General features: G+C 40.9%; 1 protein-coding gene across 4 annotated transcripts in view; it reads right to left on the reverse strand.

The window, feature by feature from the left end:
- The window catches only part of LOC117514716 (RNA-binding motif, single-stranded-interacting protein 3-like), a 459,452-nt gene that overhangs the window by 43,871 nt on the left and 394,134 nt on the right, over positions 1 to 21,447 (reverse strand). For all 4 annotated transcript variants that reach the window (XM_034175281.1, XM_034175279.1, XM_034175282.1 and 1 more), the window contains exons 9-10: positions 20,458 to 20,554; positions 9,335 to 9,385 (exon numbers count right to left, since the gene is read on the reverse strand). In XM_034175281.1, the coding sequence (XP_034031172.1) occupies positions 9,335 to 9,385; positions 20,458 to 20,554 (148 nt within the window). The remainder of the gene's footprint in view (positions 1 to 9,334; positions 9,386 to 20,457; positions 20,555 to 21,447) is intronic.

Here is a 21,447-nt window from a genome sequence, read left to right on the forward strand (position 1 = left end):
CACCATCTGTAAATATCCAGGTGGAGCATGTCCAAATTGTGTCCTTGCTGCTTGTTCACTTACGTTAAGTACATACTAGAGTAATGGTTGGGTAGTAGGTTCTTAACCGATGTAAATGGATTGCATTTATGTGACGCTTTTCCATCTGAATCACAAGCTCAAAGCACTTTACAATGATGCCTCACATTCACCAATTCATACATTCATCACACTGATGTCAGGGTGCTGCCATGCAAGGCGTGCACTACACACCAGGAGCAATAGGGCAGCGCAGTCTCGTTTGAACCCCTGCATGACATCGTGGGATTTGACCACTTAAGGGGGACAGCCTGCCTTTGCGCAATACAAACACAGCATAACTTCACACGGAAAATTGGTGGACTGTTTTGTTTTCAGCTACAATCACTGAAGCAGTGATTTTGCAAGTCCTCCCACTTACAACTCATGGAGGGGTCTGAAATTTTCATCTTAGATGCATGTCCAATATGAGAGACATAATCTAAAAAAAAAAAAAAAAAAAAAATCCGGAAATCATAATATATGATTTTCTTAAATTTATTTGTATGTTACTGTTGCAAATAAGTATTTGAACACCTGTGAAAATCAATGTTAATATTTGGTACAGTAGCCTTTGTTTGCAATTACAGAGGTCAAACATTTCCTCTAGTTCTTGAACAAGTTTTCACACACTGCAGCAGGGATTTTGGTCCACTCCTCCACACAGATTTTCTCTAGATCTTTCAGGTTTGGAGTTTCATCTCCCTCCAAAGATTTTCTATTGAGTTCAGGTCTGGAGACTGGCCAGGCCACTCCAGGACCTTGAAATGCTTCTTACGGAGCCCCTCCTTAGTTGTCCTGGCTGTGTGTTTGGGGTCATTGTCATGCTGGAAGACCCAGCCATGACCCATCTTCAATGCTCTTACTGAGGGAAGGAGGTTGTTTGCCAAAATCTCGCAATACATGACCCCATCCATCCTCCCTTCAATACGGTGCAGTCGCCCTGTCCCCTTTGCAGAAGAGCACCCCCAGAGAATGATGTTTCCACCCCCATGCTTCACGGTTGGGGTGGTTTACTTGGGGTTGTTCTCATCCTCTAAACATGGTAAGTGGAGTTGATACCAAAAAGCTCTATTCTGGTCTCATCTGACCACATGACCTTCTCCCATGCCTCCTCTGGATCATCCAGATGGTCACTGGTGAACTTCAAACGGGCCTGGACATGTGCTGGCTTGAGCAGGGGACCTTGCTGCCCTGCAGGATTTTAAACCATGACAGCATCATGTGTTACTAGTGTAATCTTTGTGACTGTGGTCCCAGCTCTCTTCAGGTCATTGACCAGGTCCTCCTGTGTAGTTCTGAGCTTTCTCAGAATCATCCTTACCCCACAAAGTGAGATTTTGCATGGAATCCCACACCAAGGGAGATTGATCTTGTGTTTCTTCCACTTTCTAATAAATAATCACAACATTTGTTGTCTTCTATTCTCTCAAAAATTCTTGAAAGGGTAGTTGTAAAACAGCTAACTGATCATCTGCAGAGGAATGGTCTATTTGAAGAGTTTCAGTCAGGTTTTAGAATTCATCATAGTACAGAAACAGCATTAGTGAAGGTTACAAATGATCTTCTTATGGCCTCGGACAGTGGACTCATCTCTGTGCTTGTTCTGTTAGACCTCAGTGCTGCTTTTGATACTGTTGACCATAAAATTTTATTACAGAGATTAGAGCATGCCATAGGTATTAAAGGCACTGCGCTGCGGTGGTTTGAATCATATTTGTCTAATAGATTACAATTTGTTCATGTAAATGGGGAATCTTCTTCACAGACTAAAGTTAATTATGGAGTTCCACAAGGTTCTGTGCTAGGACCAATTTTATTCACTTTATATATGCTTCCCTTAGGCAGTATTATTAGACGGTATTGCTTAAATTTTCATTGTTACGCAGATGATACCAGCTTTATCTATCCACGAAGCCAGAGGACACACACCAATTAGCTAAACTGCAGGATTGTCTTACAGACATAAAGACATGGATGACCTCTAATTTCCTGCTTTTAAACTCAGATAAAACTGAAGTTATTGTACTTGGCCCCACAAATCTTAGAAACATGGTGTCTAACCAGATCCTTACTCTGGATGGCATTACCCTGACCTCTAGTAATACTGTGAGAAATCTTGGAGTCATTTTTGATCAGGATATGTCATTCAAAGCGCATATTAAACAAATATGTAGGACTGCTTTTTTGCATTTACGCAATATCTCTAAAATCAGAAAGGTCTTGTCTCAGAGTGATGCTGAAAAACTAATTCATGCATTTATTTCCTCTAGGCTGGACTATTGTAATTCATTATTATCAGGTTGTCCTAAAAGTTCCCTAAAAAGCCTTCAGTTAATTCAAAATGCTGCAGCTAGAGTGCTGACGGGGACTAGAAGGAGAGAGCATATCTCATCCATATTGGCCTCTCTTCATTGGCTTCCTGTTAATTCTAGAATAGAATTTAAAATTCTTCTTCTTACTTATAAGGTTTTGAATAATCAGGTCCCATCTTATCTTAGGGACCTCGTAGTACCATATCACCCCAATAGAGCGCTTCGCTCTCAGACTGCAGGCTTACTTGTAGTTCCTAGGGTTTGTAAGAGTAGAATGGGAGGCAGAGCCTTCAGCTTTCAGGCTCCTCTCCTGTGGAACCAGCTCCCAATTCAGATCAGGGAGACAGACACCCTCTCTACTTTTAAGATTAGGCTTAAAACTTTCCTTTTTGCTAAAGCTTATAGTTAGGGCTGGATCAGGTGACCCTGAACCATCCCTTAGTTATGCTGCTATAGACGTAGACTGCTGGGGGGTTCCCATGATGCACTGTTTCTTTCTCTTTTTGCTCTGTATGCACCACTCTGCATTTAATCATTAGTGATCGATCTCTGCTCCCCTCCACAGCATGTCTTTTTCCTGGTTCTCTCCCTCAGCCCCAACCAGTCCCAGCAGAAGACTGCCCCTCCCTGAGCCTGGTTCTGCTGGAGGTTTCTTCCTGTTAAAAGGGAGTTTTTCCTTCCCACTGTAGCCAAGTGCTTGCTCACAGAGGGTCGTTTTGACCGTTGGGGTTTTACATCATTATTGTATGGCCTTGCCTTACAATATAAAGCGCCTTGGGGCAACTGTTTGTTGTGATTTGGCGCTATATAAAAAAAAAATTGATTGATTGATTGATTCTACCAAGCTGTTTGCCTGTTGTCCTGTAGTCCATCCCAGTCTTGTGCAGGTCTACAGTTTTGTCCCTGGTGTCCTTAGACAGCTCTTTGGTCTTGGCTATAGTGGACAGGTTGGAGTGTGATTGACTGAGTGTGTGAACAGGTGTCTTTTATACAGGGAACAAGTTCAAACAGGTGCAATTAATACAGGTAAAGAGTGCAGAATAAGAGGGCTTCTTAAAGAAAAATTAACAGGTCTGTGTGAGCCAGAATTCTTGCTGGTTGGTACGTGTTCAAATACTTATTTGCAGCAGTAACATACAAATAAATTATTAAAAAATCATACATTGTGATTTCCATTTTTTGTTTTTTTTTTATTATGTCTCTCACAGTGGACATGCACCTAAGATGAAAATTTCAGACCCCTCCATGATTTCTAAGTGGGAGAACTTGCAAAACCGCAGGGTGTTCAAATACTTATTTTCCTCATTGTATATATTTATGTATATCCATCAGACAGCATATTTCTTGAAGAAATTAATCTTGTACGGGTATCCGGATGGGAAAAAAATGGTCTTATTTGAGTGTAATAATATTACTGACAAAAACGGCACCTGAGCAGAGCCGCTGAAACTGTGATCAACGGTTGAATGAATTAGTCATTGATTAAGCCTCATTTTCCTCTGACACACTTTGAAGGCCATATATCAGTGGCCCAAACATCAATCTTGTCTGATTCTCATTTCCTTCACGAGTGGCTCCAGCTGTACCAACAATGTATAGTATGATACTCTGCAACATTAAAGACAGGGGTCTGCCTCTGTGTCTGTGCATGTGTGTGTGTGGGGGGGGGGGGGGGGGGGGGGGGGGGGGGGTGCGTGCGTGATGATCTGCAGGAGGTGTGCAGAATACTGGCAATACACACTTCATGCAAACTTGGGGGAGAAACATTTTTGTGGTTTAGACAACTTTGTGCACATTTGTGTTCTTGAACTGACAAGCACTCAGACAATTGAAGTAGGTCCAAATCCTTCAGGTGGCATAGTGCCGTACAGCTGAGTGGTGTTCTGCAGTCCTACATGCACCACGTCTGTATGTTATATCAGTATGTGCCGTCATTGTAATACACTGATTATTGGTGGATTTGCCACAATAAAAAAAGCACATAAAAAAGCCATGTTCATATATAAAGACTTGTGATAAATCTGTACAGTTCATGTGTAATAAGGCTTTGCTCTATTAGCTTTAGTGTGACTGGTATAGTTATTTTTGCTGATTATTCTTACAGAGGTCAGCTTGCTCTGCTTGTAGTTTAATTTCAGCCCACTAGGAGGCGAGCTATTATCATGGATTTTAGTCATCTTATCTGTTTAAGTTGTTTGAAGATTTTTCTGACTTATTCGACGCAGTAGATCTCAATTTTTCTGATCTGGTGTTTTTTTCGCAAAAGAATGAGTGCAAGCTCGCTTAATCCCTTTGAAAAGACTGAACCTGACCCACCATCTCAAAGTTGATGAGGCTCATATGATTATGATCGCTTCATGATTTCTAGGATATGTTGTTCAGTATTGTTTGTGTTGACAGACAGACAGAGATTCAGTCAGGAGGGCAACAGAAAATCAATTTTAAAATGTCCAAATATTCTATTCCAACAAATCTCAAACATGTTTTTTTTCTTCTACACTGAAAAAAAGAGAATGTTTGAACAAACTTAACAAAGTGTTATAATTTGTAAAAAAAAACCTGAATGAATTAAGTTGTTTGAACTTAAGTTTGTAAGTAAGAGTTGATTTAATTTTCAAACTTAAGTTCAAACAACTTAATTCATTCAGGTTTTTACAAATTGTAACACTTTTTTAAGTTGGTTCAAACATTCTCTATTTTCCATGTATTTCACTAAAAATAATTAAATAAAAATGCAGCACGGTGGATTAGTGATTAGCACTGTTGCCTCACAGCAAGCAGGTCCTGGGATCGATTCCCACCTGAGGCCCTTCTGTGTGGAGTTTTCGTGTTCTCCCCGTGTTTGTGTGGGTTCCCTGCAGGTGCTCCAGCTTCCTCCCACATCCAAAGACATGCAGGTTAGATGGATTGGAAACTTTTAATTGTTCGTAGGTGTGCATGTGAGTGTGAATGTGTTTGTTTGTCTATATGTGGCCCTGTGACAGAATGGTGTCCTGGTCATGGTGAACCCCGCCTCATGCCCTATGACTGCTGGGACAAGCTCCAGCCCGCCGTGACCCTTAACTGGAGTAAGTGGGGACAGAAAATGGATGGATGGAATAAATAAAAAACACAAATTGTCGAGTTAGAGCCCAAATTTTAAAATAAAATTTGTTTTTTTTGGGGGGGGGGGTGTATGTACCAGATTACCCAGAAAAAAATAATGGTGCTCCACGATCAATTGCCTGCAAAAACCTAATAAAATATAGTCTGATTTCTTATAGGAAACCAGTGGAATGGAATTTTGGAGTTTTATCAGCAAACACAAATTGTGGCCACAAATTTTAGTTCTTGTTGGATAATAGATATTTAGCAGGTGTTTTTATATCATTGAATGTCTTAGGTGTATCAAATGTGCCATATAAGGACACATTTGAATTGAACCTATAGCCCTAAGGTCACAGGCACCCTTTGAGGCCTGTTCCATATCTTTGCACAAAATACAAAAATGACACCTACCAATGAGTTGGGCTCTGAACAGTGATTTATATAGTTGTTTAATTTTGATTGTGTGATGAGCGTAAATAAAACTGAAACTGGAGGTACTGGCTATATGTTGACCGAGACAGTTTCTTCTTTATGTAAAGTGAAATAAAACAAATATAACAAAGCCCTTTAAGGACATTCCCCAAGAAAAAACAGTGAACCAAGTTGGACTCATCATGCCAGATGTTACAGCAAACATGTACAAATTAATGCAAATTGTATGAGGGTCAGGTGAAAAGTTCTGCCTCCAACACCATTATTCCAATAACAAGCAAGATACTGAAGTGAAACTGTACAAGAATAATGACTGTTGCTACACAAAACAAAACTTTTGATGGCAATTTAAGAAATGGCAGCGTACATGGGCATGTCTTCTAAACAACGCGCTGCTACTGAATTCCTCACAACACAGGATTGTGCACTCGAGGACATAACCATTGAATGAGTGTCATCTGTGGGATGCCTGTGTGGATGTCAGTACAATCAGGGGGTGGGCAAGGAGTTTGAAGGGCAAGAATCCAACCATGATGGGTCTAAATGACAAGGCCCGTAGCAGGTGCCCCATAAGAGAAATAGATGCACAGCATCAAGTTCGGGTACGATGGCATAGTCCTCACAGACGTTATGGAACATGACAACACTGTCAACTCTGACCGATATGTGGACACTGCAAAAGCTGCAGAGGTGCCGAGAAAAATACCAGATTTCTTCATTGACTGGAAGCAAAAACTTCTCTGGAGTTGGCGTAAGTGTGTGAAAAGGCACGGTGCGAGAACATTCCAAACTGTAAGCACATATGCGATTGGTACCAGTATCTTGATTAATATTGAAATAATCACGTGGGAGGCAGAACATTTCATCTGACCCTCGTGATGGTAGATGAATAAGAGGCATCAAATAGGGGAAGCCGGGGCACAGTGGATCAGAAATGTTGTTTTGTGGCAGCATAAACACATTATGCAAAGGTTTAGGTCATTCTATTGTGGATTTAACACAGCAAGTTATTGTTTATAAGGCTGTGTTATTGATTTCTCCCCAAGTGTAATTTACAGGTGTTTAAAATCGATTTTAAAATTTTTGATTCACTGTGCCCTGTGAATTACTGCCCAGGGCACAGTGAATCAACTTAGAATATAATGACAAAACTAATGACTATAATGATTTATTCAAAATTATTAAATATATGCTGATGCATATACGAACTATAATCCAGCAAACCAGCTTTGTAATGTGTGAGTGTCTTATATAGTGATATAAGTCCTTTAGAAACTATACTAAATACAACTGTCATCATTTCTGTTTGTTTATATACACAAATTATAGAAATAATTCACAGAAAAATAAATGTATAAGCTTCAACAAGTAATATTTGTCATCCACTTGATTCTGGGGCTTAGTGAATCACTTTCTAGACTGATTAACTGTGGCCTGATTCACTGTGCCCCTTGCTTGACTGTGCCCCGGTTTCCCTTACTGTTATGACTTACAGTCATAAGAAGCATGTACCACAATGCAGCAGCTGAGGTAAAGCTACAGTGGGTAGGATTTAGGAGTGTTTGTAGCAAACTGGTGTAACCAGTTATTGTAACCAGGACTTCTACTGGGTTAGCCAGTATTAGCGGCATCAGTTGATAAACACCACCTTACGCGGTAAATATTCAGCAACTTTCCATAGACAGTGGTAGGATAGTACTGTGTGCAAGTTTATTAAACTGGACATACAACAGACAGAAGTGCCAAAAGCATTAAAAAAATACAGCTTTCAGTGTCATTGCTGCTCAGAGGAGCCATGATGGATTGTAAACTTGAGTACATGGGGTTTGTACGAGGTCTATTAGAAACGTATTGGACCTTTTTATTTTTTGCAAAAACCTGATGGATTTGAATCACGTGTGCTTGCATCAGCCAACCTTGAACCTTTGTGCGCATGCATGAATTTTTTCACGCCTGTCGATTGCGTCATTTGCTGGTAAGCAGCCTTTGTGTGAGGACATGTGTAGTGCGCTCGGCGGATTTTCATTGCAAGGAAAAAGATGGAATGACTGGAGCAGCGCCGCATCAAATTTTGCCAGAAACTGGGCAACAGCCAGATGGAAACCATTCGGAAGATTTAGACGGCTTTCGGTGACGATGCTCTGGGCATCATACAGATTAAGGAGCGGTACAACTGGTTTAAAGACGTCCGCACAACGGTGGAGAGCGAGCCACGCTCCGGTCGGCCATCAACATGCTGAAATGACCAGATCATTTCCAAAGTGAATGCTGTGGTGATGTGGGACTGTCGTGTGACTATCCGAGAAATTGTGGAAGAGGTGGACATCAGCACTTTTTTGGCACATTCCATTGTGACGGAAGCTGCTGACGGCGGAGCAAAAGCACCTTCGTGTTGAAGTCTCACAGGACATTCTGTGACATGCTCACCTCTTCCACAATTTCTCGGATAGTCACACGCCTGAAAAGTCACCGAAAGCCATCTGAATCATCCGAATGGTTTCCACCTGGCTGTCGCCCAGTTTCTGGCAAAATTTGATGCGGCGCTGCTCGTCGTTCCATCTTTTTCCTTGCAATGAAAATCCGCCGAGCGCACTACACATGTCCTCACACAAAGGCTGCTTACCAGCAAATGACACAATCGACAGGCGTGAAAAAATTCACTCCTGCGCACGAAGGTTCAAGGTTGGCTGATGCAAGCACACGTGATTCAAATCCATCAGGTTTTTGCAAAAAATAAAAAGGTTCAATACTTTTCTAACAGACCTCGTATGAGTTGGCAAGAACAAATTATGACTTCAGTGGCTGTTCCTGGGAGTGCATAACTGAGAAACTTCCACCTCTGAGTACAAATGGAATGCACCAATACTTACTGTATGCACCACATTTCACATTTTGCAGTGCGTCCCCTTAGAGTGCACCTGGAGGAATCAGTGGTTGTACTGGTTGCTAGTGCAAGTCTGAGGACCCCCAGTTTTGTGAAATGGAAAATCATAGATCTTGCTTATCACAAGAGAAAGCAAGGAAGCATGAAAAGCAAAAATGTGAAAGAAAAACTGATGAGCATCATGACCAGAGATGGCATAATGCAATCTGCAACCTCACCACTTGAGGACACTAAATCCTACACACTGTAGCTTTAAGTTATGGTATGTAATGTAGTTTTGGTCCTGTATAATCTAGGGTTGCCATTATGACACCTTCACAATAGTGATCGAGGTGTTCCCAGCGAGCAAAGATTAAGTTTTGACCAGATACGTCTACACACACACACACACACACACACACACACACACACACACACACACACACACACACACACACACACACACACACACACACACACACACACACACACACACACACACACACACACAGAGGTGGTGACATACAAAGGCTATAAATATGTTGGTAAGAAAAGGTGGTTTTGGGTTCACCAAACTTACTGTAGGTTGCATAACGTATTGTTGATGCGGCATCCAAGACGTACTCTGGACCTAAAAGTACAGGAAAGATGAGGAAACGTTTGAAGTGATGACAGTTTGAATGGAGATAAAGGGAATCAAATAAAAAAGGGGGAAAATGAAGTAATTAAGAAAGGAGGGGATGGGGATGAGTGGGAGAATGCAGACAGGAGGTCGGGAAGAGATGAGAGGAAATGGAAGATCAAAAAAGAAGATTGTTATAAGTGGGTAAAGAGTGGATGAGTCCAGAACATAAAGAACGACAATTGGAAGACAGAATCACAGGAAGGGGGCGAAATGAGAAAACCAAAAGAAAAGAAGAGAGAAAATTAATCATTAGCTCAAGTCTTTACAAGCCCTTTTCAGAGCACCAGTCCCTACAGCAGTGTGTCTTAAAGAACATTACAGCAGGAACCGATCATCCACTATGTGAGATGTTATGCTGTAATTATAAAACGATATGAAAACCACAGAGAGAAATACAGTTGAATAATTACTGTTTCACAGGGGAGGTTTCATCATCAAAGCCCATCTTGGACACATCATCACTTTGATCTTCTGCTGTTACCCAAGTGCCCAACCCGAACATGAGCATGAACAAGTCCCTGAAGTCAGCTTTGTCACATGCAGGATGCACGTGTGTCCTGCACATGCATCTATGTTTGTGTACAAGGAATTAATGCATAAAAGAGCATCATTATCTTGATACAGTGGATCATCATATTCTACTTGATAGGCTGAAAAATCATTTTAGGATTACTGGGAGTGCCCTTGCATGGCTGACGTCATACTTGACCAGTCGTTCTTACTGTGTTTTGTACAGTAACACTACTTCTAACCTTAGTGACATGAAATTTGGGGTTCCACAGGGGTCTGTCTTAGGCCCCCTGCTTTTCTCCCTTTATATAGCACCCCTTGGGCACATATTGCTGCATTTTGGGATTACTTTTCACTGTTATACAGATGATACTCAGTTATACATGCCGATAACTGCTGGTAATCTCGTTCACATAAAATCCTTGGAAGATTGCCTTGCAGCAGTGAGAAGTTGAATGTCTAGAAACTTCCTACTTTTAAACTCTGATAAGACTGAAATGATGGTTCTTGGTCCAGTGAGACATCGGCATCAATTTGACCAGTTAACGCTCAGCCTCGGCTCGTGTGTCATACATCACACTGACAAAGTGAGGAACCTTGGGGTAATTTTTGATCCTTCGTTGTCCTTTGGCCTCCACATTAGAAATATTACTAGGACTGCTTTCTTCCACCTGCGAAATATAGCGAAGATTCATCCCATCCTGACTATGGCTGATGCTGAGACCCTGATCCATGCATTTATCTCTTCTAGATTGAACTACTGCAATGTTCTATTTTCTGGTTTACTGCAGTCTATCATTAGTGGTCTCCAATTGGTTCAAAATGCTGCAGTCAGACTTTTGACACAAAGCAGAAAGTACAACCACGTTACACCCATTTTGGCATCCCTTCACTGGCTTCCTGTCCCAGTGAGATCAGATTTTAAGGTTCTGCTACTAACCTATAAAATTATTCATGGACTGGCACCTCCCTACCTAGCTGACCTAATTAAACCTTACGTACCGGCCCGGGCTTACGTTCTCAGGGTGCAGGACTACTTTGTGTCCCTAGGGTGAGTAAGAAGTCTGCGGGTCACAGAGCTTTCTCTTATCATGCCCCTGTTCTGTGGAATGATCTCCCTGCGTCAATAAAACAGTCCGATTCTGTGGAGATTTTCAAGTCCAGACTTAAGACGCACTTATTTTCCCTTTCATATGCCTAGCATACTGGTACAGTTTTGTTTTACGCTTTTTACTCTTTTAATTCATGTTATTAGTAATTGGAGCGGGCTGCGGCCTCAACTTTACCTAAATTCTGTGTCTTTTAGTGAAGTTTAGGGCTAGCGGCCGACGATCACCTTAGTATTTCTCTGTTTTTATTGTTGTTTAATGCTGGCGAATTATACAGTATTTTTTGTCTTTCTAATGCCTGATTCTGTTTTTTCTCTGTTTAAGGTGCAGCTCCATCCAGAGATCGGAGTTGTATTCCTGTTGGCGATCCTCCTGTCCTGTGCGCCAATAGCATTTCTTGTATATTTGTTCTGTGAATTGTTCTGTAATTTATGTTTGTAGTATGGCTCAAGCAGAGGGTCACCCCTTTGAGTCTGGTCTGCTTGAGGTTTCTTCCTCAGAGGGAGTTTTTCCTTACCACTGTTGCTCTGGGGGTTGGTAAGGTTAGACCTTACCTGTGTGAAGCGCTTTGAGGCAACTCTGTTGTGATTTGGCGCTATATAAATAAAAATAAATTGAAACTGAATTGAAATTGGGTCTTCTACAGTATTTTTTTTTAACCTGGATGCGATTGTGTCTATGTGCTCACAACTAAAACTGTGCATTTGTTTTTCAAGCAACTTACAGCACGTGGACATACAGACCCTCTGCTGACTGGAGCCTTTAAATATGAAATTCAAAATCGTCGTTCATTTACGAGCACAGACTCTGGAAAAGTGTTTGAAAGAGGTTTGAAATACTCGAGTGATGTTTCAAGTTAGAATCATGTAGAACCAACAAGTTTTGGCACAATCATCAGCCACGCATACTATGTTTTGTTTCATTCCAGTTTCAGTTTCCAATTGTGTTGAATATTCTGTTGAATATTTGCCCACATTGTGACGTCTTCTTCGGGAACAGTGTAGGTTTTGAAACATGATATGGACTCTGTAACAGTGTTAGAAACAGGTTTTGAAACACAATATGGACTCTGAACAGTGTTAGAAGCAGGTATTGAAACATGAAATGGACTCTGGAACAGTGTTAGAAACAGGTTTTGAAACACGATATGGACTATGAACAATGTTAGAAAAAGGTTTTGAAACATGACATGGACTCTAGAACAGTGTTAGAAGCAGGTATTGAAGCATGAAATGGACTCTGGAACAGCATTTGAAACAGGTTTTGAAACACGATATGGACTCTGGAACAGTGTTAGAAGCAGGTATTGAAACATGAAATGGACTCTGGAACAGCATTTGAAACAGGTTTTGAAACACGATATGGACTCTGGAACAGTGTTAGAAGCAGGTATTGAAACATGAAATGGACTCTGGAACAGCACTTGAAACAGGTTTGAAACATGATATGGACTCTTGAACAGTGTTAGAAACAGATATTGAAACATGAAATGGATTCTGGAACAGCATTTGAAACAGGTTTTGAAACACAACATGGACACTGGAATAGTCTTAGAAACAGGTTTTGAAACATGAAATGGACTCTGGAACAGTGTTTGAAACAGGCTTTGAAACACGATATGGACTCTGGAACAGTGTTAGAAACAGGTTTTGAAACATGAAATGAACTCTGGAACAATGTTTGAAACAGGCTTTGAAACACGATATGGACTCTGGAACAGTGTTAGAAACATGTTTTTAAACATGATATGGACTCTGGAACAGTGTTAGAAACAGGTTTTAAAACATGAAATGGACTCTGGAACAGTGTTTGTTAGAAACAGGTTTTGAAACATGATATGAACTCTGGAACAGTGTTTGAAACAGGCTTTTGAAACAACATATGTACTCTGGAACTGTTAGAAACAGGTTTTGAAACACAATATGGACTCTGGAACAGTGTTAGAAACAGGTTTTGAAACACTCTGGAGCAGTGTTTTAACTTTGTGTCACTTTTTGTGGTGCAAAATTTTGTCCTTGTGTTTGAAAGGATGTAAGGTTTTGCCACTATATCCAGCTGCACATTCTACCAACTGTTTAATTCATTTTCCATTCTGTTTCATGTTTTATCTCAAATTTGGGCTCACGTTTTCTAGTTTGTTAACTGGGTGGAGTTCTCTGTTACTTTTTTCCAATTCAATGTCTTCTCTTTTGTTAGTCATAACAAATCTGAGGCCCGCAAATGAAACATATTCCATTTCTCCACCTCTCCAAAAGCTGTCTCAGTTTGAGTTTCAGTGAAACTACACTTCATTTTCTGTTTTTTTTTTTTTTTTTCTCCATTGTAATGTTGTTTTCTGTGGGCTGTGTGAAGAAAAGCACCCAGGTTTGGAGTGCCAGACACAGAGGTTTTTATGCATATGATTATTTGAGGCAGTGTCTACATCCACTCATGGCTAAAGATGGGGGTGGATAGCAGGTTTGTGCATGTGTGTGCAATGTCCCAATGACTGAGGCTCATAATGAGAACCATACAGGCACACAGCTTTATAAAAGAACATGCGTACACAGTGTTAATCGTGAATCTACACACAATGTTTTATGCATGAAGCCCCTGGTGTTGCCACCGTGGATGAAAGCACACAAAACAAACGTCAGCTAGAGAGGTAGGGTGCATTTTTACTACAGCTTTGAAGAAAAAGATCTTTAGGTATCAGCCTCTAATTAATGTCATCTCACAGCTTGGTTATTCATGTGAACTGTGGGTACAAATTCTCAGAATTGAAAACTTTTTAATTTTTTTAGTTTCTATACTACATTGAGGCCATTACTGGCAATTAGGGGAGGTGATGGCCTAGTGGTAAAAGTGAGACCAGAGGATCCTCGGTTCAAATCCCAGCCTGACTGGAAAATCACTAAGGGCCGTTGGGCAAGGTCCTTAACCCCCCTTGTTGTGTAGTGAGTATCTTGAATGGCAGCACCTTCACATCGGGGTGAATGTGAGGCATTATTGTAAAGCGCTTTGAGCATCTGATGCAGATAGAAAAGTGCTATATAAATTCAGTCCATTTAATTGTCTGTGGGGAGCTGTGTTTCAATTTGTGTAATCAGATTTAGAAATCAAGTAATCGTGATTTCTTTTGGCTTTGTCACAACACAATCTGCCTGTTGATTTGGCGCTTGTCTTATACCAAATCCTCTTCATCCAACTCCAGATGTACATGGAAAATGGGGCATGTTTTGGAAGCACATGCACAAACTACTTCTGCCTCCACAAGATTTGCATGTGTGTAGACAAATCTGTAAAGGCCTCGTGATGGGAATTGATAAGATTTTTATTGATTCTGTTATCAGTCTGATTCCTTATCAATTCCTGTCAAGTTTACTAGCAGAAAAACATCAGCCAACAAGTTTTCAGCATCACTGCAACTTTTTCCTTGTTGCTAGATGCACTGGTTGACATCATGCAGTCGTGTCTGACATCATGACACACAGGTTTTTGCAGTGTGGGACTGTCAGAAAAACACAGCGACACTGACAAAAGGAATTGATAAGGTCTGAGGCATACTACCCTGATGAATCTAAAAATTTGGAACCAGTCCTCACCTGGAAGCGATCCTTGAATTTCATGAAGTACAGCAACTCTGGGTACCCAGAGTTGTACCCCCCCCACCACACTTCATCCATCCCACCTTTCAAACACTGCCCTGTGGAGGTGTCACATACTGGGCGAGTGTAAACCACACAGACAAATCTCCAGATGCTTTTGCATTGAGATGCACTGACATTTTCACATGTAGGCAAATCTATAAATGTGTAGAGAAGTATTTTGAGCTGGAAATAAAGACAAGGCATCAATCACAACTAAGGCAGCACTCGCAATTTTACTTGTACAATATATATATATATATATATATATATATATATATATATATATATATATATATATATATATATATGTATAAAGAGTTCAGATGCAAAACCCAGTATCTCCAAAACCATAAATTATTAATTGATGTCAACATGTACTTGGCCGTCAAGGGGACCATAGGTGTGCAAAATATGAAAGAATTTTAACAAACTGTTTTCATGTTATTGATGAAAGTCTGTGCATTTTTGCAGAGAGTTTCCTTTAAATCTCCATTTTCAAATGCATTTTTCTCCATTTGAAAAAAAAGGACTTATTGGGTTTTGCATCTGAACTTTTCATATATATATATATATATATATATATATATATATATATATATATATATATATATATATATATATATATATATATATATATATATATATATGCTATACTTCTGCTGCAGCACATCTGCAGTTGTAAATCTCAGTACGCATTTAAATATTCCTTTCCACATTTACCAATCACATTATGCAGGCACAGATTCAGGTACAGTGCATCTGGAAAGTATTCACAGTGCTTCACCTTTTACACTTTTTGTTATGCTGCAGCCTTATTCCATAATGGATAAAATTCATATTTTTTCTAAAAGATCTACACACAGTACCCCATAATGGCAATGTGAAAAAAGTTTTTTTTTTTTTTTTTTTGGGGGGGGGGGGGGGTGTTGAGATTTGTGCAAATTTATTAAAGAAAAAAAAAAAAGAAATCACATGTACATAAGTATTCACAGCCTTTGCCATGAAGCTCAAAATTGAGCTCAGGTCCACCTTCTTTCACTGATCATCTTTGAGATGTTTCTACAGCTTAATTGGAGCCCACCTGGGGCAAATTCAGTTGACTGAACATGATTTGTACACACCTGTCTACATATAAGGTCCCATGAAGTCAAAGGAATTGTCTGTAGACCTCTGAGACAGGACTGTCTCATGGCAGAAATCTGGGGAAAGGAACAGAAGCATTTCTGCTGCTTTGAAGGTCACTAGAGCTCAGTGGCTTCCATCATCTGTTCATGGAAGAAGTTCAGATCCACCAGGACTCTTCCTAGAGGCGGTCACCTCTCTAAACTGAGAGATCAGGGAGAAGGGCTTTAGTCAAGGAGGTGACAAAGAATTTGATGGTCACTCTGTCAGAGCTCCAGCATTCCTCTGTGGATAGAGGAGATCCTTCCAGAAGGACAACCATCTCTGCAGCAATCCACCAATCAGTCCTGTATGGTAGAGTGACCAGACGAAAGTCACTCCTTCGTAACAGGCACATGACAGCCCACCCGGAGTTTGCCAAAAGGCACCTGAAGGACTCTCACACCAGGAGAAACAAAAATTCTCTGGTCTGATGAGACAAAAACTGAACCCTTTGGTGTGAATTCCAGGCGTCACGTTTGGAGGAAACCAGGCACCATCCCTACAGTGAAGCATGGTGGTGGCAGCATCATGCTGTGGGGAAGTTTTTCAGTAGCAGGAACTGGGAAACTAGTCAGGATTGAGGGAAAGATGAATGCAGCAATGTACAGAGACATCCTGGATGAAAACCTGCTCCAGAGTTCTCTTGTCCTCAGACTGGGGCGACGGTTCATCTTTCAGCAGGACAATGACCCAGGACAACTCTGTGAATGTCCTTGAGTGGCCCAGTGGGATCATTATGGGGTATTGTGAGTAGGATTTTGATGGGAAAAAAAATGAATTTACTCCATCTTGGAATAAGGCTGTAACATAACAAAATGTGGAAAAAGTGAAGTGTTGTGAATAGTTTCCACATGCACTGTACAGTTACACAATTCTCCACACACATTTGAAATTGTTGTCCTACAACAATGGCCCCATATAATTTTTCCTTGTTATGGTGAAAATACAAGACAACTTTAAAATTTGCAGTTTTTGTTCAACAACACAAAACCCCAGAACCCGTATCCACAAAGCATCTCTGAGTCCTCTCAGAGAGCTCCTAACTTAGCCTAAAGGAATCCAGGAGGTGTCTGAGAGCAACTCTGAGCAAGGAGAGGACAGAACTTTTTATCTGTGTGAGCAGGCGGGGTTGACCCTGTTGCTAGGTATGATGCAGTCCTCTAAGAGCTATGACTGGCTGTGACAAAAAGGGAAAGAAAAAAAGACCAAATGCACTCTATGGTCCTAGTTATGAATGAACAGTAAAATCAACTGATCATATAACCTGGACTGTATTTACCAAATGTGTAATTGTGAAAATAATTTAATGTCGTGATGAAGAAACTCAGCAAAATTAAATGAATTGTTACACCTCTTCAGAATGTTTGAACGTACCTCATTCACATGTCGATTATTATATTGATTAGCTTATTGTTATGTTTGTTCTCCGTGCTGTGAGAAGCGCTGGTAAGTGCTGTAATGAAGTTCTTCTCAAACAGGTGAGCTTAGGCTCTGGCTGCTGGCATCACTTACTTTGAGATTAAGAACTGTATGACTGTCATAGAATTTAGGATAGAGTAGAATGCCCTTTATTGTCCTCATACAAAGTGTACAATGAGATTGGAGAGTTTCTCCTTTGTCAGTGCAAACAGATAAAGGAAAAAAAGTATGAATAGTTATCAGTAATATATATATATATATATATCATCATCATCATCATCCTCCCTTCGTCTGAACAGACGATGGCCCCCTCCTGCAGCAGGTTCCCTGGTGACTGTACAGTCCAAAACTCGAGTGGCAGTCCTTGCTGCAGCCCTCACAGATAAACATATGAGTATGCTGAGCTGTTTGTTTTTTTGCTTTTCTCTCTTTTACTTTCACAGTCTGTCGCGATCCTCCTCCGCCCTTCTCACCCTGGTTTTGATGGTGGACCCCCACAAGGTGCGGTTTAGGGAAATGTTCTCCCAAGACTCAGTGTCAATATGTGCTGCCGTGAGGTCCCTCTTACAGACGTCCTTGTATCGTAGATGTGGGCGGCCTTTTTGCTGGGTTCCGTGCTCAAGCTGGCCATACAGTAAATCCTTTGGTATGGGGTCTCCGTCCATGCGGCGCACATGGCCTAGTCATCTCAGATGACACTCACTGAGAATTGCATACATAGTCTGAGATCCTGACCTCCTGAGGACTTCTGAGTTTGTGATCCTGTCCATCCAGATAATGCCCAGGATCCTTTGTAGGCATCTCATATGGAAAGGGTTGAGTTTGGCTTCTTGTACCGCTTGAGTCGTCCAACTTTCGCTTCCGTAAAGAAGAGTGTCAAGGACGCAAACCTCGTGTTTATATATATATATATATATATATATATATATCCATGCAATTTACATTTTCCCGTAGCCAGGTATTGTAATGTTGTGATGACCTTCATATCAGGCGTTATTGTGTTAATATGGAGGGTGGGAAAAGTAAGCTCATTCCTGATGAGGTCAACACATACTAGCGTGTTACTGAATCACTGCCATTCCATTCAACATACATAGAATGTCTGTCTTTCTGTCTTTCTATCATCTAGCCTGTTTAAGACACCCTTAGTCTTCTTAAAATTCCTTCTCCGTCCTCTTAACAGTTTTTCACCTTAGGAGCTCTCTTAAGGCCTAAAATGCTTTGTGAATAACTTTTATCTTACAGAGTGAAAATTTTAAGAATTGTCAAAGAATACGAGGAATTCTATAAGATTTTTCTTAGAACAACATCACTAATAGCTACTTTTAGCCTTAGGATGCTTAATGGATATGGGCCCAGATGTGTAAACATTCTGAGATTGTGCCTTTGGCATGTTTGCTGCAGGAAAAAAGCTCCTGTCAGGATGATGGATATTCATTTGTTCACCCAACACCTTCTGAAACATTGTTTCAGAGCTTTTGGAAGCACATCCAGTGTTGATCACGTGTTACCACGACAACCAAGGACACCCATATCAGGCTGCTTCACCTGATGAAACAGTTGTTTTGCACAATCAAAGAATCCCTAGGACATCATCTTAGGAAATGCTGTCACGGCATCAAATAAAAAGCAGTGTGTTATAATCACTGGAGTGGGCTCAGATAGCTGCTGGTGCTCTAGAGAGCCGTCCTCTTCACAGAAGAATCCTGGTTTCAGCTGTACCAGACAGATGGTGAGCATGGCAGCGAGTGGGTGAGTGCTTTGCTGCTGTTATTGCTGTGAACAGAGTGGCTCATAGTGATGGTGGAGTTTTGGTCTGAGCAGGAATGGAAGCCTGCATTTTATCAATTATATTTTGATTGGACACTGATACTGTCATGACATCCTGAGTCCTAGGAGACCCTTCATGTGCTGCCATTATGTCACCTTTCAGCTTGACAACATATGGTCTCGTGACCCAGTTGTTGGCAGGTCAAAATATTCTACTTCTTCCATAATGTGCACATTCACCAGATATGTCACCTTTGGGATATTGTTCATCAACATCAATATGTTATAACTATAAAGAGCTACAGCACAAACCAATATGCTGATCAGTTTTATGAGAAGGCAATGCACGTGTCTGCGCAAGACAAATGACATCAATTGCTAATCAGGTTGTTTGGGTACTTGTGACAGGCCATATGTCAAACAAAGCTAAAATCCCTAATAAAATTGGTTTTGATATCAATTACAGAGTGGGTGTGCCTGATCAAATTTGTAACTCTGTGACAGGTTGTACTTGTAGAAACAGTCACTTATCTTGGCAACGGCGTTCATGTCTCTGGGTCATCAACCTCTGAGATCGAGAGACAGTTCTGAAGAGCTTATGGAGTCATGAGTTAATTGGATAGAGGTGTTTGGTGATGCTGATGCCATTGCAGGGGAACGGAGGTTGAAATTTTCCGAGTCTAAGTGTTTCCTGTTTTACTGTAAGGTTGTGAGACTTGGGCACTAACCAGAGACCTAAGGTGATGACTAGATGTCTTTGGTATCACGTCTCTTCAGAGGATCCTTGAGTACCGCTGGTATGACTTTGTATCAAACAGGCAGTTGCTTACTGAGATTCAGGTGAGGAGGACCGTTGGGGTTTTACATAATTATTGTATGGCCTTGCCTTACAATATAAAGCGCCTTGGGGCAACTGTTTGTTGTGATTTGGCGCTATATAAAAAAAATTGATTGATTGATTGATTATTACTTGTATTGTGATGTATCATCAAATATAACATTTGGCACACAGTTGCCTCAGTGTTGAGGACATCAACAGCTTGAATCAGCCAGGAGGACGTCCATATTTCACTTGGCTGCAGAAGATAGATGGCTAGTTTCGAGATGTGAAGATGGGCCAGTTGTATGCTTGGATGATTGCCATCCAGGACCCAAGGTGTTAACGCAGTGTGGTGCATGCAGCAACATAGGGAACCACAGAATGCTTCCTGACCTGACCATGAGGGGTTACAAGTACAAAGACATACACACATAACACTCATAAAATAACCATAGTGAATAAAGGACAATACAAGATGTGATGAAGAGCACATAGTGTCATGTATGAGGCACTCTGTCAGACATGTTTGTCAGGAGTCTGTTCATTTTGATTAAGATATTCAGAACCCCAAGGCTTACTCTGAGAAGGTCTACTCACCTGATATGTGGAGACAGGAGAGGCAGCAATGAAGGGCGTGATTGAGGTCTGTGTAATCATCCGATTAGTGGAGATGCTGTATGGTGAAGAGTAGAACCTATGGATTCAAAGAAGAAGGTGTTCTTCACATTCAGGGAAGTTGGATGAAACAGTCAAGAAGAGCAAACCAGGTATCACAACACATGCAGTTGTTACTCTGCAGCTGTCGCTGCAGGCTAAGGTGAAAATGAACCTTTTGTACATTTTTTGTTTCTAGCCACCCGGTGCACATCAAGCCACTGCCGACAAAACGAATCAGACATCATCAAGACTGTCATGGAAACAATAAATATTGTTTTGCAGCTTCACTCTGCCACACCATCAAAGGCACTTCAAAATGAGACATGACACTGCACCAGAGTACTCATCATGTTACAAAGGAGCCTGATCCTCTGCTACGCATAATAATGGATTACCACCTAAATGTGTGAGTGGGCAAAATATTTCAGTACTGCCCTTTATGTCCGCAGTGCTTGCAAGTTGCAGGGAAGGCTGCAGCTACATTCTTTTACATTTGCTTTACTTCTGTTCCAATACCTTTGTTTGCCCTTTTGATTTTGCTCCGTCTCTTTTTTCCCCGTCCTAAACCCTGCAACAGTGCAAGGCTGTAGCTCACAGTGCTTTATTTATCATTGTGTACCTAAAGAGGACATGTTTCATCCGCCAGGCCGTGTTGCTGTGCCCGATCAATATGAAAGTGTCTGTTGACTGAATAATGGGGAGAGAGAGAGAGAGAGAGAGAGAGAGAGAGAGAGAGAGAGAGAGAGAGAGAGAGAGAGAGAGAGAGAGAGAGAGAGAGAGAGACTCCCCTATGTTTCAGTCTGACATGGGTATATAAAAAGTACTTGCTGCATAATAAATGTTGCTTAACTGGATAATCAATAAAATTGGGGAAAAACCAAACACAAATTTACTGCTTATTTATTTGCTTACTTCTAAAAGCAAATTGTG

The sequence above is a fragment of the Thalassophryne amazonica genome, chromosome 7, assembly GCF_902500255.1.
Source record: "Thalassophryne amazonica chromosome 7, fThaAma1.1, whole genome shotgun sequence".
Taxonomy (NCBI): domain Eukaryota; kingdom Metazoa; phylum Chordata; class Actinopteri; order Batrachoidiformes; family Batrachoididae; genus Thalassophryne; species Thalassophryne amazonica.